At 41.8% G+C, this 19,441-nt stretch overlaps 3 protein-coding genes across 6 annotated transcripts in view; 1 reads left to right on the top strand and 2 right to left on the bottom strand.

Annotated features, from left to right (window-relative positions):
• Positions 1 to 781, bottom strand: part of LOC128888873 (cytochrome P450 4g15) — a 7,627-nt gene extending 6,846 nt beyond the window's left edge. Inside the window, exon 1 of one of the 2 annotated variants that reach the window (XM_054146045.1) lies at positions 654 to 781. The gene's annotated coding sequence lies outside the window, so the exon portion shown is untranslated. Of the gene's footprint in view, positions 1 to 431; positions 456 to 653 lie in introns of those variants that run through there. The other variant, XM_054146046.1, reaches the window with a different exon arrangement.
• A 3,499-nt stretch (positions 782 to 4,280) lies between these two features.
• On the top strand, positions 4,281 to 18,838 carry LOC128888872 (glutamine-dependent NAD(+) synthetase). 3 transcript variants are annotated; one of them, XM_054146042.1, is made up of 13 exons: positions 4,281 to 4,817; positions 13,730 to 13,929; positions 15,022 to 15,277; positions 15,367 to 15,559; positions 16,063 to 16,303; positions 16,378 to 16,617; positions 16,702 to 16,817; positions 16,888 to 17,192; positions 17,304 to 17,512; positions 17,588 to 17,813; positions 17,889 to 18,065; positions 18,145 to 18,247; positions 18,529 to 18,838. In XM_054146042.1, the coding sequence occupies exons 2-13, from the start codon at positions 13,784 to 13,786 to the stop codon at positions 18,555 to 18,557; spliced, it is 2,241 nt and encodes a 746-aa protein (XP_054002017.1). In that variant the 5' UTR covers positions 4,281 to 4,817; positions 13,730 to 13,783; the 3' UTR covers positions 18,558 to 18,838. The 3 variants fall into 3 exon arrangements, with proteins under 3 accessions (XP_054002017.1, XP_054002019.1, XP_054002018.1); XM_054146043.1 differs by lacking the exon at positions 4,281 to 4,817 and adding an exon at positions 10,140 to 10,156; XM_054146044.1 differs by having other exon boundaries at positions 18,145 to 18,838.
• On the bottom strand, positions 5,309 to 13,709 carry LOC128888870 (cytosolic carboxypeptidase 2). The gene is made up of 16 exons (XM_054146040.1): positions 12,410 to 13,709; positions 11,915 to 12,132; positions 11,371 to 11,523; positions 10,974 to 11,287; positions 10,737 to 10,883; positions 10,552 to 10,663; positions 9,917 to 10,162; positions 9,150 to 9,482; positions 8,859 to 9,086; positions 8,317 to 8,408; positions 8,012 to 8,237; positions 7,522 to 7,615; positions 7,170 to 7,350; positions 6,786 to 7,004; positions 6,384 to 6,578; positions 5,309 to 5,874 (listed from the first exon to the last, which is right to left on the bottom strand). The coding sequence occupies exons 1-16, from the start codon at positions 12,480 to 12,482 to the stop codon at positions 5,481 to 5,483; spliced, it is 3,225 nt and encodes a 1,074-aa protein (XP_054002015.1). The 5' UTR covers positions 12,483 to 13,709; the 3' UTR covers positions 5,309 to 5,480.
• Positions 18,839 to 19,441: the final 603 nt, after the last annotated feature.

Raw genomic sequence — 19,441 nt, 5'->3', positions numbered from 1 at the left:
TTACTGTATCGGCTTATACCATGAATGCATAAAATTAAGACTAGTCGTGACCCACTCTACACTAAATATCAATTAAATATTTACAGATTTCGCTATACAGAAAAATATACGAGACGATAATAATCCTGCTAGATCTCTATAACAGCACTACTGTAGGTATTCTCTCTTTTTCAGAAGATTCGTGTATTTCTGTCTGGTATCACGAAAATAATTAGACGTAGGAAAGCAAATTTATGCGCCGAAAGTACGTGCTGTAGAGCAACTAACGCGCAACTTTGTCTTGGATCGAGAGGACTACGTAAAGAATGAAAAATCTTGAAACAGCAAGCGAACGTCACAAACACGAGAAGAAATTAAATCTCGGTCTAAAGATGTAGAGCGTCTCGGAATGATTAAATTAGACAACAGGCTAACTGGAACAGGGGACTAACGTGATCGGATTTACAAGAACGACTCGTTGTACTCCGTTTGACGATCGCGAAACCGATTGTAAGTGTTTTGAAAAGGAATCTGTCTCGATTGACGAAGTAGGCCAAACGTTTTGCCACACGAATCGGTCACTTTGAAGTTTCACAGCACTCTGAACAATTTGCCGAGCAGCACGCTGGATCTCCACGGTCACGGGGCAGAGATTGAGGAAATGGTCCACCCACCTATTTGTCGCACCACTCACACGACGAGTACTTGCCGATGAACCACCACCGGACTGGATGGCCAGCTTGCCGCGATCGCTTTTATAACCGGGCCTTTCTACGACCACCCCTACTTGGGACAGAGGTTCGCGTAGCTAATTAATCGCTGTGTCACGCTTCCATTAGAATCGATAATTGCACTTACTAAATTACTACTAAAAAAAAAAAAAAAAATTAATCAATTCTGCGTCGAGTCATCGAAAACGCAAAACTCTTTCCGCTTTAGATTCCCTCGCTCATCCCTCGTCGCGAGGCTCTATCGTCATTTACAAACAATGCTCTTTTTCGATTATCGTTACACCATTTGTAAATGCCGCGGCTCCAGCGTGGAGATATTATAGACGGAGACAGAAAATCGGGGTACTTTATTAAATGTATATTTTACATTCGCATTAATTATCTAAAGCACAGAGATAGACAGGGCACTGTATCTTTCTCTATCTGTTCTCTATCCCCCTGCTCTATCTATAATATCTCTACGCGCTCTAGCGATTCTATTAACTCTATGCGATCGTGAAACACTCTCCGCGAGATCGCAGCTTTCGATAAAGACCGAGACGATATCGTTTATTCAATACAATGCAGCTCGTTCTGTTTCCTAGGAAGCACGGAACGTTTCCTATGTCTCTCTTCCAATTATGTAATCTTCCATTCCTTTAGGCGGAGCTATCTATTATTTCTTGGCCTAACTGCCTGCTACTGGCTCCTTTATCTAATTAAAAGTAATGCGGTGGCCGATAAACAGAAAGGGGAGCCTCAGGGTTGAGAAAGTGTTGACGTTTTACGTTTCTTTTTCGCCAAGTGGCCCGTATAAATGGTTTTTTTTTTTTTACATGTGATAGAGGTACATCGAAGAATTTTTCTGGTAATTTTCATTTAATTTTCATTTTCATTTCGTTACATCGTAGAGAAGATACAGGGCGTCCTCAATATACGCTACTTCTAGCCACTACACTTCTCTATTTCAATTTCAGATTTTAATCATTTATACCTCACTAACGGACAATAATTGTTGGCTTTCTTTTTTTTTTTTTTTAATGCTTTATAATTTCAATATTTACAACGTATGAAATTTTCAGCAAGTTTCTAAACTGCGTTTCGATTTAAATTGAAAAAATTCGCGTGAAAATCTGTGCGTTCCATAAGGATCTAATACTTGAATTGCGAAAGTTTTTCATAAAACTGTGAATCAAATCAAAAATAGGTAAATCAAAATAGGCTGATATGATAGATAGATAGTAATCAAAGAACGATCGGATAAAGTTTTGTTGAAAGCTCAAATAAATTTACGGAATAACTACCGAGATGAAACGTAGTTAACGAATCAAAAAACAGCGATGTAGCCTCAGCGTATATATATATAGGAGATGTACGATCTTTCGAAACGCATATCTCGAAAGAGAAGAAATCGTTTCGAGAGGCAGTCGATCGATATTCGGTATTATTCCCTAATTTTCGCTGAAATCGCACAGTGTCGCGGTTGCGACCTATGAGGCAACATTTTACGTCGGAATTGCGGAAGTGATGCAGCTCGCGTAAGAATTATCCTTATATTATACAAGGCGATCCATATTCCCGTAGACGACATTACGTGGGAACAAAGAACTTACGTGCACTTACGCTTACAATCGCCGGACATCCAGGTCAATGCTCGATGACCCGACTTTCTGACTTAATGACACAAAATAATCGGGCAACGTCGAAACCCGTACGCGCGAACGTTATTTACAGGTGGGTTGAATATCAGTCGCTGTCTATTACTATCGATCGACGATCGTGTCGGATGTCGTCGCATTCATTTCGTGTATAATTTGTCTATTTGGTACGCACAAGTAATAGGCACCTCCGGCCAACAATGAAAAATCTATGCAAACTAATAGACGCGTAATATGATTTGTCTTTGCTACACATGCCAAACGTTTCCATCCCTTGTTTTTGAATCATCATCGTGTGGAACGTTTTCAATTACTTTTTTCCTATCTAGAATTATTGTCGATACCGTGGTCGATAATTTACCAAGAAAGTTTCCGAGGTACGTTGTGTTTCTCTAATAAATTTATGTAAATTGTTAGCGATACGAATGCGATGCTTTTGTCAAGAATTTTAGCGAACTTTAATTTTCAGATTATTAGGAGCACATTTCATCAGCATTACGATACTGTATTAGGAGGGCATAATATCGAACGAGGTGACTCAGTGCTTCATAAATTTCGACCACGTTTCAGAAGCTCTACAAGTAAAACATTTAACGACACAACGGATTCGATTATAATCAAGTTACTTCAAATTTAATTCATGTAATGTGCTGTGTACTAAAGATTTTTATCGAATTTACTCTCGTCAAATACAAAGATGAAGAATCTGAGGAACGTAATGATTTTTATTATGCTTATTACCTTCCTATAGATCGAAAAGAAAATCAATTTTCCTCGATCCCTGCCTTCGTACTTATTTTTGAGAAAGTAAGTAAACTCGTTTGATATTGTAACGTATAAGCCCTTGCAAAATAAGCTTATCGTAAAGAAATAGTTCTCATTCGAGACCGTAGATCACGCCACTAACTTGCCATACCAACGCTAAAGATTCATTCTATTTTTCTTCGTGCATGCAGTGGGTGTAGAAAGTATTCATATACCGATCAATTTCCAAAAAAACTGTGTAAAATTGTAACTTGTTAACTTATTTTCTTATTACTTTCGCTTTGTTAATAAGTAGACTGCGCATCTTTATGCGTTTATAAGAAATCTGAATGTGCGAGAAGCTACAAAATGCAAACAATATGCAAGCATATAAACAAAACTGAAAGTAAAATTCGTGTTATAATAATTGCGGAATAAAATTAACTCCTACTTAGGTTCAATTTTTTTAAGCACGTTCGCGAAGATTTTATTTTGCATAAAGATCCGCAGTCTATTAATAAGTAATACATGCACAACAGTTTATGTTTTATGTTACATTACTAAATTGTGCACGATTCATTTTGCTCCGTTACTGTTACAACATGAATATCTATGAAATTAGATTGGCTATTTATATAAACACGTCCACATCAAATAATTGAGTGCAACTCGCGAAAGAAACTTTCGGGACAACCTAATATTAAGTAGTACACGTAACTATTCATGCAAGCAAATTTGAACGTACGCGCTAGTAGCGATGTTGTATTGATTCCGTCGGTAGCGTCGCGAGGATGGCGGTCCTTCCTCCCAGGAAACGCGTAGTTGAACGACGATTATTATTCGGTAATTTGTAGTAAATACTTCTGGCTAAAGTAATACATCTGCCTAAAGATGCAAATATATATCTTATGATCATTCATTCAGTAAATTTAGTTATTTTTTTCTTTTAATTACTCTCTCTCTCTCTCTCTCTCTCTCTCTCTCTCTCTCTCTCTCTCTGCTTTCCCGCCAATAAATATATCCGGATATCCCTTACATTATTTAAATATTTCTATTAGTACCTTTATACCTCTGGCTTATAGACCTCTATCTACAGGTTTAAATTACGTACCCATCCACATTCTGTTTATTTTAATAAACAGCAAACGAAGAACAAAATTTTGTTCCGTGCACCTACACCAGATGGCAGCAAGTCATACAAACAGCAGCTGTTATCGCGTGTGTTATCGCGGACAGCAGGCGGACGTGTCAACCAAATTTGTATAGTGAAGATCAATAAAAAAAAAAAGTATGCAAATGGACATTGATCCTTGGTGATTCGTATAAAGAACCTTATCGCGTTTCGGACTGTGTCAAAGATCGAATTACCATTCGGATATATCGGTGATAACGTGTCGGAACGCGATACGTAGGATCTATAAATCCCTCGATGCTGTATTTTTTCATAAGTTTTCCATTGAAAAAAGATAATCGTTACCGATGTCTTCGTCTGAAATAGTGCATCGCGAAGGTAGCAAGCTATGCTAATCAAGATTGTTAACGAGCTCGTTGATAACGGTTTGTGAGGTTATGTTTTCATTGGAGCAGTGATTTGTCAGGTTCCTGCTAAAAAGCACGTGGAGGACTCCATTTCCGCGCATGTCATTCAAAGAATGCGCGGCTAATAGATCGATACGCAAACACGCCAAGAATATCCCTGATATCCAGGTTGAACCACCGAGAAATCGTAAGTGCTCTGATTAATTGTCTCGTTGATTGCCGTAGCACGACCCTCGTTATCTCGTTAAACGTTCGTTACATAACGATCGCTGCAATCTTTAAGTATACAGCGAATTACGGCGCGGTGACGTTTAAAAGTACCGTCACTGATAAAAACTTGGCTCGCGACATCTACGATACTATATCTTGCTACGTCTCGCGCTCTCTTTTATGAAAGTATAATCCATGGAAGACATATACAGTATGTATACAGTATGTATAGCGAAGTCTTGAATTAAACGTAGCGTGAAGGAGGGTGCATGTACTTATATTCAAGGTTGGTTCAACGACAGCGTACAACTGTGCCTCGCCTTTGCACCGAATGTACACTTATTTTTTCATTTTCTACATTAATCTTCATTCTGTGCTCGATCAGCAATCAATTTCACGATGTATACAATCTTGATACAATAAAGACGTATTATCATTACTATTATATTCATTCCACAACGTGGTATTTCTCTTTTTATATATATATATATTTTTTTTTTCGTCGATCAGTGTAACGCTGACAGTTCTGCCAAACGTTTTTCATCGACGTATTCGGACAACGTGTATTAAAAAACTGGGACAAGACATTGGATATCGATAAAAACGTTACAAAACATTCGTCTTGCGTAGAAAATTCGTTTCAAGAGGTCCTCAACGCGCCCGCGCTGGCCGAGCGTTTTTTTCTTTCCGTCGCGGAAGTCGACTTGATCTTCTTCGGTTGCTTCTTCTTCTTTTGCTTCTTCTTCGACCCCCTTTGTCTATGGGAATCCGAGTCCTCCGACGAGGAACTATCGCACAGTGGAACGATCAACGGCTGCAGCTGCATTCGAGATCGCGACTGCGACTTTACCACGCTCGAGGATTTCGCGGCGTTGCTGCAGGTGGCGCCACTCTTCCTGTTCTTCCTTCTAGACTCCATCCTACGTTGTCTGGTTTGAGTCTTCGTAGGCACCTCCACGGTCACTAGGTTCATAGAATCGGCGTCGATCGTTAAAAAGGACGTCTTGCTGCGGCATGTTTCCTTGACTCTAGAACTGAAATTATTTATCAAACAATCCTTTGCTAATTCGCTTAACCTTTTGAACGCGACGAGCAGGATATGCAGGGTGTGTAAAAAATCGTCCTGCAGTCAAAAGTTGAACAAATACAGGGTGGTCCACGCAATTGTTTCAAGTCATAACTCCGTTATTATTTCGTTTACGAGCATCTTCTTCAGTAAAGACATTTTTTGAAAATACCTCGAAAACTAATCATTTTTTTGCCAATGTACCCTAATCACTTTTTACGTAGAATGAACGGAATAATCGATCTGTGTAAAAAAAAAATATGCATTTCTATTTAACGAAACGTTGCAATTGTTAATTGCATATGGACTGTTGCATCTAAAAAAAAAATGTTAAGGTCTACAGATGCAGTGCTCTTCGAACCATTTATCTTTCTCCTTTGGCATTTCTTCGTAAATGCAATAGTAACGGAGTTACGACTTGAAACAATTGCGTGGTCCACCCTTTATGATTAAACACGTGTTCGCGATGGACCGTACCATTGTTTCAAATTGAAATTGATTATCTTCTGCCATTTAAGTCGGGACTTTTTCTTTCTCGACTTTGGCTCAACGTCGCAGCGCTGGTCCTCGACTTCCGGGCTGGCGTCTCTCGTGCCCGTCGTTTGCTCGCGTTTGCACTTTATTTGCGTTCTTTCGATGTAACCGAGGGACTGCAGCTTTTTCGTGCAAGATCTGAAACAGAGATCGGTTGAAATAATGAGAATAGCATCGCAAGACTGACTCACGAGAAGTTTGCAGCGAGGTAGTTCACATTCTCGTCACTAAACGACGCTCTAACTACAGCTAACCGTAGCTGAAATTTTGTTTAGCGTTTCTTTGTGTTTAGACGACTAGTATGAGTTGTTTTGTAAAAATAGGGAGCAACGAAAATAAACGTACTTCAGCAACGCGTCGCTATCCATTCTGGCTTGTTCGAGCGCCATGCTGGAAACTCCCCAGCTCAAGGGTACCTTGGCATAAGGACGCTCGATCCTCTTTTCGATGTTGTCCTCCGCGTTCAACGAATTCACGCCCATCCATATTTGTTGCCTCAGCGAGCTCAGCTTAATTTGAATATCCTGGCTCTTTAAAGGAACCGGCGATCGGTGTCTCAACGTCCTGCGCGAATTGTAAAATAGAGATTACATTGAAATTGAATGAAATTAAAATTAAATTGCTTCCTGTACCTGAAACGGACTCGCAAGGAAAGAGTCTTAATGAAATATCGCTACTGTTTATTTGTTGTCAAGGTACGAAAATATTTAACCCGAGACGCGTCTTCACCTGACCAATCGAAGACAACGGGGTCGTCTGTTCAAATTTCGTTTCTCCTTGTTGTCGCTTAAGGTTTCATCCAGGGATACGCTACGAGGTCTCGCTATCTCTGGCAGAACCAATTCATCGTTGGCGACCATCTCCTTCTCGTTTGTTTGCATCTCTCTGTCCAGCGTCTGGCCAGTGTCCCCTTCGTGGAAGCAATATTTCAAGATTAACTCTCAAACTTAATTAGTAATAAAGATTAATTGGCTTATTTTAAGTAGATGCACGATCATTTAAATTCCACCTTTCGGGGTAACCATCTAGTTTTCTATTAGAATAATCGTGCACCAATTTAAAATAAGCTGATCGGTTGCACCTTCTGGTCTCGTCGCGCCTTCGTCTGCAGAGTCGCTCAAGTACAAGTCGCTGCCTGGATCCGTGACTGGCAAATCCATTACTGCTCTTCTGGCCTATGTGGAAATTCGCAAATTATCTACAGACTCGTGCGATCTATTTTGACCCTTTTATTTTCGACCTCTCATTCGATGCTCGAGGTTTCTATTTTGCGTGCATATTTAAGAGGGAAGTCTTGGGGGTCCAGCTAAAGTATTTTTCTAATACGTATAATTTCCAGATATAATTCATTTTTGTTATTGAAACTTTTTTTTATACATATATCTTTATATGTTTACTAAAGCTTTTTTACTCGGTACAGTGTGCCCTATACACCATATAAATATTGAATGCTTTTTTTTTTGAACACCCACTGTCAAATTTTCTTCTTCGAACGTCCCTTTATACGTAAAAAGAGTTTCAATAAACAAAAATTAATTATATCTGGAAATTATATGCACGCTCGATTTTACCAGTATCCTCTTGCGTTGGAAGTAACTCCTGCTGGTCGTCGCTCCCTTTTTACTCCTCCTCTTGGCCAATTCGAGGCTTCGAGGTGGAACGAATGTGGGTGTCGACGGTGGCACACGAAGGTGTCGAGGGGAATCGTTCGACCCTGTTATCTCGCACGACCATGTCCCTTCCGTGAACTCCGTTTCTTTTTCTGAACAGGAACTGTCCGATGTGTCTCCTTCGTCGCTGATCAAATAAAATCGACAAAATAGATCGAGTATCTATCGTGGAATATTTCTAACATATTAATACGTTTGATTACTACCTAGAGTAGTCTGTTAAATCGATGTTAGTCGGTTCTTCGGCGCTAGAACCCTCCTTCGTCAGTCTTGCAATTATTTTGTTTCGAAGTCGTTCCTTCAATTAGGTCCAAACAGGTGGTGGTGTTTTTTGGGGGGGTAAACATTACGAGATGAGAAGCCATATTGCCGTAAGGTTTAGCGGTCTGTGCGAGGACTGTGTTTAACCCTATCAGGGGACATCGTAAGTCTAACAAATTTTATTAGTAACACCATAAAGGATTTATGTTTGTAGCGGTGTCATCGCTTCAAGAAAGCTAGAAGAATTTATAATCAAGTCTAATAATACCAAAAACGACACGTTTCCAAAGTTAGACTATTTTATGTAATGCGATTCCTGTTCGCATGTTTTGCAACGAGATAGTGTAGAGTGCAAAGAGTTAAAATATTATCCAATAGTTATAATTGGTGGAAGTACTAGTTTCATTGATCGGGAACTATAGAACTATTAAAAACGAAGCACAGCTTCGCACAGACGGTTTCGCATCGTCGATAGCCACTGGAGTACCTTGAAGGGATCCCGATCGAAGAAGTCCAGCAACGTTTCGCAGAACACTTTGCCTATCTGCTCGTAATCTTGAACAGAGAAATGGCTGCCGCATCTTGACCCGATTACCGATCCTCCCATCGACGCCTCCATCGTGTAGCTGTTCTGCACCCCCATCGACCAAGCCACGACCCTTCCAGTGCCCTCTTTGCCCTTCTCCAGGTGGAACTTGCAATTCTCAAAGGAAAACTGAAAGCGTTCATCGATATAGAAAGAGATTAATTAATCTTTATTAATTATATCGATGTTTACCTTGTCGGCAGCGTTCTTGTGAAGCATCAGAGGAAACACTTGCTCGGAGAGTTTCGTCTGTGAAGACGACCTCTTGTTCTCGCACCCATAGACGAATATGTTCTGCTTCCTGGAGTGGGCGTGCAGGTCGCAGTAAATCGCCACCCCGCACTCCTCTAGCAGCCTGCGTATCATCAGTTTCGTGTGCCATACAGATGGGTAACTCTCGCGCATTACGGTTCTGTACTGCCTGTTCAGGTCCTTCCCCGACAAAGAGCACCGATTGTTCCCCACGATCACCCCATCGGGGTTCAACATTGGCACCAGCTTGAACACGAACCTCTCTCGGAGTACCTGTTAGCGATTACGTACCTTCAAGGCTTGTGAATGCTTAAGTGGGGTAAATCTTTGGGAATTTTTAACGTGGAAGGTAGACATAGCTATAGTTTGTCGTTGCAATTGAAATAAAACGTAATTGGAACGCGATGCGATCTAAATACTTCTAATATTAAGTAGACTGGAAAGTAATGTCGTTTTTTTTACAATTAAATTGAAATATGTAATAATATGTAAAAAATGTAATAAATATCAATTATGTAATCGCCCTCGTTATTAGCAGCCTTTTGCCATCAGGTGTGCAAAATTGTCAATGTCAGATTGATAAAAATCAACGAGCTGATGAATGATAAACAAGTATTTAAAATTGCAAAAACGATATTACTTTCCAGTTCACCTAATACTTCTTCTCGATTGAAATTCTGCGCAACTCGGGTGTTATTCCAGCGTACCCTAGCTTGGTCAGAATCCCCAGTGAGGAAGTCGATGATCCCTTTCATCGTCCAACTGGACGGTGTCTCTCCAGGGTGAACTCTCGCCGTGATAACGATGCCCCTTTTCCTCTTCACCTCCTCTTCCAAGGTTGGAGCTGTTATCGTCAAGTAATACACTCCGTTTCCAGCCAACGTGCGACATAGCAAACGGAGTTTGGTGAATCTCGTTTTCACGGGGTCGGCGATGAGCTTGGAGAGGTATTCCTTACGATTTTAGTGCATAGAACAGCGTTAGATTAGTATCGTTTATAGTAAATTCGAGATTAGATAATGTAACATTTTGTCGTAGTATTTAATTTTTTAGCCTGTTTAATTCGCGAATCTTGTTCAGATTTATTTTCGTTATCGTGTCACGTTTGGAAATTAATTTGTTTAGTTCACTTATTGAAAATTTCAGTCACCCGTTTCCGAGTAACGTCACCAACGTGTTCATTTGAAAATGTCTGACAAATGCTACCGAAAGCTACTCTATGCCCGACCCAAACGGAACCATACTACTGGGCGTTGCGATTACGATAGAGCCTGCTATCGTTTCATTCCAATTACGATATGCTTTCTCGGTGTACATTTCTATTTAAACGAATGGTTGTTACCTGGAGGTCGGTGTAGGTGTAGGGATAGCAGTGAGCCAGGTAGACGGTGTCCCTGTCGTGAGGAAAGGAAACGTTAAACGTCAACGTGTGCTTCTCCTTCTCCTCGTCGCTTCTAAAAGTAAACACGTGAATTCAGCTAGCGAGAAGCTGGCTAGGAATGTGGAAATTTGTCAGGATTGACGTACGACGAGTCGTTCTTATAATAAGCGATGTTATCGCCGCATCTCCTCCATCCCACGGATCTTTTCTTGGCGTCCTCGGTGGAGTACAGCAATGGCCGAAGACCCTCGTTGTACAAACTTTCCTCTTTGCAGAGATTGACGATTGATATTCTACGATCGTTCGAATTATTTAAATAGTTCCATCGTCGGTGTTCTCCATAAAAGAGAGAATAATATTAGAGAACCAGGTTCGAGATTCACCTGTAAGTGGTCCTGCTCCTTGTGTTCGATATCCTGAAGTAGTACCACTGCGTGTGCCTCTGCGTGTAGAGGTCCTTCCTCAAATGAAGCTGATAGTACGTGTCGGTGATCTTCACGACTTTGCACAGATTTCCAGACTCGAAACGCGACTCGAACCGAAGATCAGTGCCGTTCTGCGTCGCCTCGGGCAGCCTGCTCACGAAGAAGAGGTTGCTGGCTGCATCGACGTCCTTCGATTCGTTTCCGATCCCGTCCGCTGGAAATTCCGCTCCGAACGGTAGAACCGTGCTTCCGCCCACGCAAGATCTGCTAAACTATTAATTATTCGTCGCATAAATTGCAGAGCTTGCGATGCCATTATGGCAACGATATCGATTAGTAATAGAGGTTGACACACGTAATTGCTGATACTGGCAGGATGGTAGCGGAACACCACCGTCCCAAAGTCGTCCCCTAACGGTTTTGGTCTCGGTTCCCTCCCGGTTGGCACGTAGAATGATTCTGGGACTGCTGGGGTGTACTCTATATGCCGCACTCTTTCTGGAAGTACCTGGAATTTTGACAAGAGAATTTACTGACTCCGTTGACACTACTAAACATAGGTTGCATAAGCTTTTTATAGGTAATCCCGTGATTCATTTGCGTTAACTTCGTTTTGATTATTTCTTAATAATTATATGCATTTGTTTATTTGTCTACTGTCAACTATATTTGTTTGCTATTTGCTTTATTGTGTCGATTTTATAATGGGTTATGCCCGTATATATTGAGATAAATAAATTAATTAAACGAGAATGTTAAATTAACACGTTGTTGACCGACGCGTCGTCCATAAATGGGTGCCAAGGAATTTCATTAAGGAATTATATAAATTTACGTAGAAAGTTAGGATTAAAGCGTCGAAAACTAAGAAAGAAAAACTACAGAATTATTGTTGTTACTTGGCATTCCGTGGGCCACCTGGCGGCTTCCTGAGTGATTCCATCAATCATGCAGCGAGTGTCTAGAACGCTTCGAAGGGTCTCCTTCGACCTGTGATCGTCTCTGGTACCGAATGGCACCGAGAACAACGGCAGTTCCGTTTCCTCTCGCTGTACCTCGTAGCGTCCTAGCTGCAACAGCTGCAGCTCTTGGAATCTCTGAATATTCGCCAAGGCCCCTGCAAACAACGTCTTGCGATTAGAAGTAGTAAAAGATTGTACAAAATACGCGCAGATTAATTTTTATAAGCCACAAAGTATCATTTCTTTCTACAATTTAAATTCTACTCTCCATCGAACGTTCAATGATCTCTAAAAGTGTGCAGATTAATTTTTATAATACGTGAAGTATCATTTCTTTCTGCAATTTGAATTCTACTCTCCATCGAACGTTCAATGATCTCTAAAAGTGCGTATTCGGACAAGTTTGTTAACTTCTGCTCCTAGCATGATTACCAGGAATCGGTTGTACTGGGAAAAGCATGGCTTGAAGTTCTTGGACCCTGCTGCCAGTTAGAAAGTCCGTCATCTCTCGTTATCTGTCGTCGCCATCGACTTCCGGGCTCTCTTCTTTGCCGTCCTCGTCATCGTTGTTCATCTCTACTCCATTTTGCTTCGACTGTTCGTCTTGTACCTCCCTCGCAGTATTTTCCATAGACCTTCCATGCAAGTCGCACGTTGCACTCTGCATCCTCGCAGCTTCTTATACTCTACAACTACGTAGATACCGGTCTACGTCTACGAGGAGCAGGAGAATAGGCGATCGAAAGAGGAAGTTTGGTCCAGAGATCATTGTACAAGAGAGATTCAATTGGAGGAATAATCGCTGTTCTTCGACGGATCCACCGAGGGAACTGCGTGCAGGAACTTTGCCCTCGAGGAAGACGAATTCCACGCTGGCCCGTCGATTGCCTGACAACGGCGAAACGGGGGCGGAGCTACTGGCTTCATGATTGTTTGTTGCCCTCTCGTTCCTCGAGGTTCGTCGTGCTGCCTCCACGTAACATGCCAAGCTTGTATCGCGGCGAGGAACTTCCTTTATCGATCCTTCGAGGTCTGCTTCCGATACACCAGTCTCTTCGAGTTCGGCCACGATGCTGCAATCGATGGTTAAAACGAAGGATTGCTTATAAAAGTATCACTTACAACTGATAGCGGTAGCAAAGGTTTCCTTAGCATTGGATGACTTTCAAAGATCGCTTCCATCCAGACGAATATTTTGTAGATATAATCGAGCCCAAAGTCAGAGGTCCGGTTGTACTTTTTAACCCTGATCTGAGTTTTTGTAAGTCGTCGATCGATGTCAGAAGATTTTCGCGCTTAAAAATAATGAATACAGATTGTAATAAAGGCCCTGATTATGAAAATGTTTAAAATACTACAATGCTGTAAATCATCCACGTGCTGCGTATAATCAACAATTGCAATTGTATCCAACTATGGACGTACAGTCATGCTGGCATCGCCTAATTCGATGAAATTCCCCGGCAGTTTCCTTCGATTATTCGCAGACATTCTTTAGCATAGTCGCGCGAGCCAGTCACGCAATTTACATCATCTTTCTCTCCTCGTCTCTCTCCCTCGCCTGCTTCTGAAAATTATTGATCAATCAACGTTCGCCAGACTGGAGAACAGAACCGCTGTTTCGTTTAACGAATATCTTTCCTGGCCGATCGATCACCTCTCGAATCGATAGGTTCGAGTGCTGTCAGTGCGCCGGATAACGTCCTCGAAAGGTTCCATTTGTCATTCGCGGTATCCTGCATTCTGTTGCAGGTAGGACTTTAATTATTGTCGCCAACAAAGGAGTTCATTTTCGGCTAGAGAAAGATGGGTCGCACGGTGACGGTGGCGGTGTGCACCCTGAACCAGTGGGCGATGGACTTCGATGGGAACTCCAGGAGGATCTTGCAAAGCATCCAGGAAGCCAAGGACGCTGGCGTCACTTACAGAAGCGGCCCTGAGCTGGAGATTTGGTAAACATCGAGTTAACCTTTTGCACTCGAGGCCTTTCTTCTTGCATCTGTCAGCAACTCGAGATCCTTTCTTAGTATTTTATTGCCACGAATGCTAATCTTAGACCGATTTCGACGATGTCATTTTATCGACACTTCGAGTTCCAAAGAAACTAAACCTAAAGAAACATTACTGCTGATAGATTTGCTGCGTGAATCCTAGCGGCGACTGACAAGGGAAGGCTCAGAAGTGATACTCATCGATTGCAATGAAATTTGGTAGAGCGATAGAGCTATATCTAGAATAAGCTGTAACTGTAATAATATTAGCCGCAGATGGCCAGCCATTTTTGAGAAAAGTCAGTTTGAATACGTAGTAAAAGTCCATGCTAGCCGCTATACCGCTGACCTATACCGCTTGAAGTTGTGTCAGCAACAGGCTTTTACTACATATTTAAACATATTTAAACTAACATAAAAACTACGTGAAATTGTAATTTATTAACTTATTTTTTATTATCAACGATATTCCACCTAGTCTTGGATATCTCTAGAATAGACACAGTACAAAAAAATTAGTTATTTATATAAAGTAACGAAATTTAAATTAACTAAATTTCCCTATGTACTGGAAATTTCATGCTTTCTAATTTGTACGAAGCAATAAACTGATGTGTTTATGTTTTAAAACTCAACTGTAAACAGTTCGTCGATAAGAACAGTACGAATACTTGCTTCTATATTTCTACCGATTTTTCGTATTTTCTTGGTAATTTCGCAAACTATATAAACTAATAATTGTTGTTTGGTCTATATCTATTATAGATTTCCGAGAATATGTAGAAAAATCATTGATTATAGAAAACGAAGTTAATAAATTAAAATTTCACACAAAACTTTTTGAGAAATTGATCGGTGTACGAGTACATTCTACATCCACTGTAGATCACTCTACCAAATTTCATCGCAATCGGTGATTATCATTTCTGAGCCTTTCCTTATGTCACCTCTCGAGTGCAAAGGATTAACTGAAATATTATCTAGTACCATGATCGCGCTGAATTTTACTACTACTGAGAAATACTTGGAATGACCGATCGACTTGTTCGCCAGCGGTTACAGCTGCGAGGACCACTTCTACGAACCAGACACCCTGCTCCACAGCTGGGAAGTCCTGGCGACGATCCTGAAGTCGCCCGTGGCTGAGGGCATGCTGATAGATGTCGGGATGCCCGTCATGCACAAGAACGTCACCTATAACTGCAGAGTGGCGTTTCTCAACCGACGTATTCTACTCATCAGGCCAAAGATGCAGATGTGCGACGACGGGAATTACAGAGAATCCAGATGGTTCACCGCCTGGACCAAGGTCGTTCTTGGAGACAATTCCGACGCTTACCGTATCGTTTCGTATCAGGAATAATGGAATTGATCGGTTACTTTGTGCCTGTTGTACAGGAACGGACGGTGGAGGATTACTTCCTGCCGAGAATGATCTCTCAGATAACTGGACAGACAGTGGTACCGTTCGGGGACGCTGTTATTTCGACCAGGGACACGTGCGTGGGCTTCGAGATATGCGAGGAGCTCTGGAATCCTATGAGCAATCACATTCCCATGTGCTTGGACGGCGTGGAAATTATCGCTAATGGTAGTCCATATCCGTAATTTAAAATATCGAATAAGACTCGCTTGGATGAACATTAGATTAGGCCTTGTCGTCTTTTTATAGTGTTACTGATTTTTAATAGAATCAGTATACTATACTTATGGCTACCCTTAAAGGGAGCTCAATCTTTGAAAATTGTGGAGTATATTACAAAAATTAGTATATTAAATATACAGTATGTCCCATAAATATTCTTAATCTCTATGTCATCGAACAAATTTGATTAAAGTAAATGTTTCTGTAAATACGTTGCTGTAGATATAAATACATACATGTATAAGCATATGCATGTGTTATTCATACACATATGTATAATGAGAAATTCTATTTGGTAATATCAAACCTATTATTTAATTTAGTTAAACTTCTTCGATAGTCGATCTAGTCGAACTTCTTCGTATGCATACTTATGGGATCGACTGTATACTAAATATGTATAATCCACGTACTAAAAAGTCCTCTCTTCCTTTGCTTCGCCATCAAAGGTAGCGGCTCCTACTTCGAGCTTCGCAAGGGATACGTAACAGTGGACCTCGTGAAATCAGCCACCTTCAAGTCAGGCGGTTGTTACATGTTCAGCAATTTACGGGGATGCGACGGTTCCAGACTTTATTTCAACGGGGGCTCCTCCATCACCTTAAACGGTCAGATCTTGAATCGTGGCAAGCAGTTCGCCCTCAATGATGTGGAGGTCGTGGTCGCCACGTTCGATCTGGAAGACATAAGGTTCGTTACGAAGGCTAGTTTCATTTTGTTGTTTGTATTAGATACGGATTGCTAACCGTTGAATTCTTCGACAGGAGCTACAGGAACAACATAAGATCCCGATCTCGCACCGCCGCTAAGTCGTCCAGTTATCCACGAGTCAAAGTAGACTTTGCGCTCACTTCTGAGAATTTGATTTCGATCCCACCTGATCGACCAATAGACGTTGACTTGGGTCCTTACGAAGACGAACACCCAACCGGCAAGCTCATTTATCACACTCCGGTAGAGGAGATCTCCATGGCGCCTGCTTGCTGGCTCTGGGACTACCTCAGGTTTGTCGAGCTACTTCCCCTTTAAAATTAGAAAAATTCGTCATCGGTCGCTGGTCCTACATTTATTGCTTTTTAAAAAAACAGGCGATCCTGCCAAGGTGGATTCTTTTTACCCTTAAGCGGTGGAGTCGACTCCGCTTCGTCAGCGTGCATAGTGTACTCCATGTGCGACATGATCGTGGAATCAGTGAACAAAGGAGGTGAAGCGCTGTTTCGATAGTTTTACAATCGTCTAGAAATGTATCTGTAATATGGAATGTTTGTAATCAGACGCGCAGGTCCTGTCAGACATCAGAAAGATAGTCGGTGACGGCAGCTACGTACCGACAGATCCTAAGCAACTGTGCTACACCATCCTCGTCACGTGCTACATGGGCACCGAGAACTCCTCCGCCGAGACTAAGGCACGAGCTGCCGAGCTGGCCAGTCAGATTGGCTCTTACCATCACAGTATAGTGATCGACGTGGCTGTTTCTGCTATCTTGACCATCTTTCAGCAGGTTACCAAGCTGACGCCACGGTTCAAGGTGCAGGGAGGATCTCCCAGGGAGAGTTTAGCGTTGCAGAATATACAAGTTAGCGATATTTAAATCTATACCTCCATCGGTACTATGGAGCCTTCTCGATAAATGGCTCCATGTTACGAATTTAATATCATTCATAATCGCTTGTAATGATGTTCTAAGGCACGTTTGAGGATGGTGATCGCTTATCTGTTCGCCCAACTGATGCTATGGGTCAGAGGACGACCTGGTGGTCTTCTCGTGTTGGGGAGCAGTAACGTTGACGAAGCCCTTCGTGGATACTTTACTAAATACGATTGCAGCAGCGCCGATATAAATCCCATAGGGGGAATTGCAAAGAATGATTTGAAGTCGTTCCTCGCTTATTTCAGGTGAGTACTTGAGGAAGTAGACGTACTGTTTGACAACTTTGACGACGTCTTACGTAACTATTGCGTTCCTATCAGGAGGAAACATGGACTATCCGCTTTGGATGGAATTCTGGACGCACCGCCGACCGCGGAACTGGAGCCTCTTCAAGCAGGCCAGCTCTCGCAGTTGGACGAGGTAGACATGGGTATGACGTACAAGGAACTCGGCACCTTTGGTCGTTTAAGGAAACAAGAGTGCGCTGGCCCTTTCATGATGTTCTGCAGACTCGTCCATATGTGGGAGAAATGTTCACCGAAAGAAGTAAAGACCACGGCCGTTGCGATATTACAAATATATACATAGGAAGGTTTAATATACCCGACTGACATCTTTTAGGTGGCAGACAAGGTGAAACACTTTTACAGATGGTACGCGATAAATAGACACAAGATGACCATCCTGACGCCGTCCTGTCACGCGGAGACTTACAGTCCTGACGACAACAGATTCGATCATCGGCCCTTCCTCTACAATCACACGTGGAAGTGGCAGTTTAACGCTATCGACGAACAGGTGAACCATAAGACCTTACAAATTATATACACCGTACAGACTCGCGTTCCGAGAAGCTAAAGAGTTAATGATTCGCTAGGTGAAAGGTCTTCTCAACGATGAGAAATTCCCAGAAGGTCGAAAAGACGCGCCGAAGGTACCTGAGAAGCCCAGATACATGCCGTTCAGCTCCGTGATCAGTAGTGAGTAACTAAAAAAAAAAAAAGAAAACACACAAGTGTGCGTTGTCGCTGATGGTCGAGTCGTGGTCCTGACGAAGGTGTCGCGATCCCCTTCAGTACAGCGATCACCGATGAGCAAAATAAATCTCACCCACACCAAACGAATGAGCCGGAGAGTCGTAGTCGAGCAAGGCAGCCGACACGCGACCGTTCTGTAATTTTAACCCACCGTGCACGCACGCTCCGTTCGCGCGTCCCTGCCGAGGAATCGTCATCAACACCGGCGTCATTCTCTGTTGCAGATAAAACACATCCTGGAGTAGTAGTTTAACCGTAGCAGTAGCTCTCTCTGTCTCTTATCATTTTGACATTGCAGCCTTGCGAGCCCATTGGAGCGCAAGCCTGCTAGTTGATTGTCCGCGCGACCGACGGATTCGTTCCGTTAGACACCGTCCCTCCAGTATACCCAGTTTGCGCTACATCCTGAGGAGACTCGCGAGTAGAAGAATCGTATGACTGGTACATTGTATTATATTAATACAGCTAATGTAAGCAGATACAAAAGCATCACAGTGAAAGATTAAATTCGTTATATATATATACTATATTGTACATTATATATTTGTATAATTTATATGTTATACATTATAAATTTGTATAATGTATACGTTATACATCATATATATATATTTATGCAGAAGTGTGGAGTTGATTTATATTATCCTATCTACCCAGTCCATCCGAGTCGCGGGGCACCGACCTGAAAGCATTCTATAAGTAACGTTTACCTTGTCAATTCGGAGTATCCTCTTCTGATGTCTGCGGTGACGCTAAAATAAATTATTCTTCATGTTTTGCCAAGCGTTTCCTTGTCAGTTTTCTGGTTTTCTACCTTACGAGTTTAACATCCAAGTTCCATATGTTACTCGTGTTTAGTTAATTTAATTTTCTTTTTTTTTTCTTGAAGAATGTCATGAATGACGAATGCATGCGTGTGTACACGTAATATCAATTTTATTATCTTTTCCATTTCTACATACACAGATAGCGCCTATCCGCGTTTCGTTACGGCGATCGGGTTAAGAGCTGGAGCGACATTCGGACGATTGCTCGAATTTGTTTAAGTCTCCCAAAAAGGTATGATATACACGGTATATTGAACAGTCGTGCGAGACACGTTGCTCTTCTCACGCATACGATCACACACATGCATAC

This window comes from Hylaeus anthracinus, unplaced genomic scaffold (genome assembly GCF_026225885.1).
Source record: "Hylaeus anthracinus isolate JK02 unplaced genomic scaffold, UHH_iyHylAnth1.0_haploid 11994, whole genome shotgun sequence".
Lineage (NCBI taxonomy): Eukaryota > Metazoa > Arthropoda > Insecta > Hymenoptera > Colletidae > Hylaeus > Hylaeus anthracinus.
The sequence above is the reverse complement of the archived record's forward strand: the minus strand, read 5'-3'. Positions and strand labels throughout refer to the sequence as shown.

Coding starts and splice junctions, on each gene's coding strand:
- LOC128888870 (XM_054146040.1), bottom strand. CDS start 12,482: ATGACGGACTTTCTAACTGGCAGCAGGGTCCAAGAACTTCAAGCCATG. Junction 12,133..12,409: donor CCCAGTACAACCGATTCCTG/GTAATCATGCTA, acceptor CGTTGTTTGCAG/GGGCCTTGGCGAATATTCAG. Junction 5,875..6,383: donor AATTTCAATTTGAAACAATG/GTACGGTCCATC, acceptor AAATAATTTCAG/TTCTAGAGTCAAGGAAACAT.
- LOC128888872 (XM_054146042.1), top strand. CDS start 13,784: ATGGGTCGCACGGTGACGGTGGCGGTGTGCACCCTGAACCAGTGGGCG. Junction 13,930..15,021: donor GGCCCTGAGCTGGAGATTTG/GTAAACATCGAG, acceptor CTTGTTCGCCAG/CGGTTACAGCTGCGAGGACC. Junction 15,278..15,366: donor GGTTCACCGCCTGGACCAAG/GTCGTTCTTGGA, acceptor CCTGTTGTACAG/GAACGGACGGTGGAGGATTA.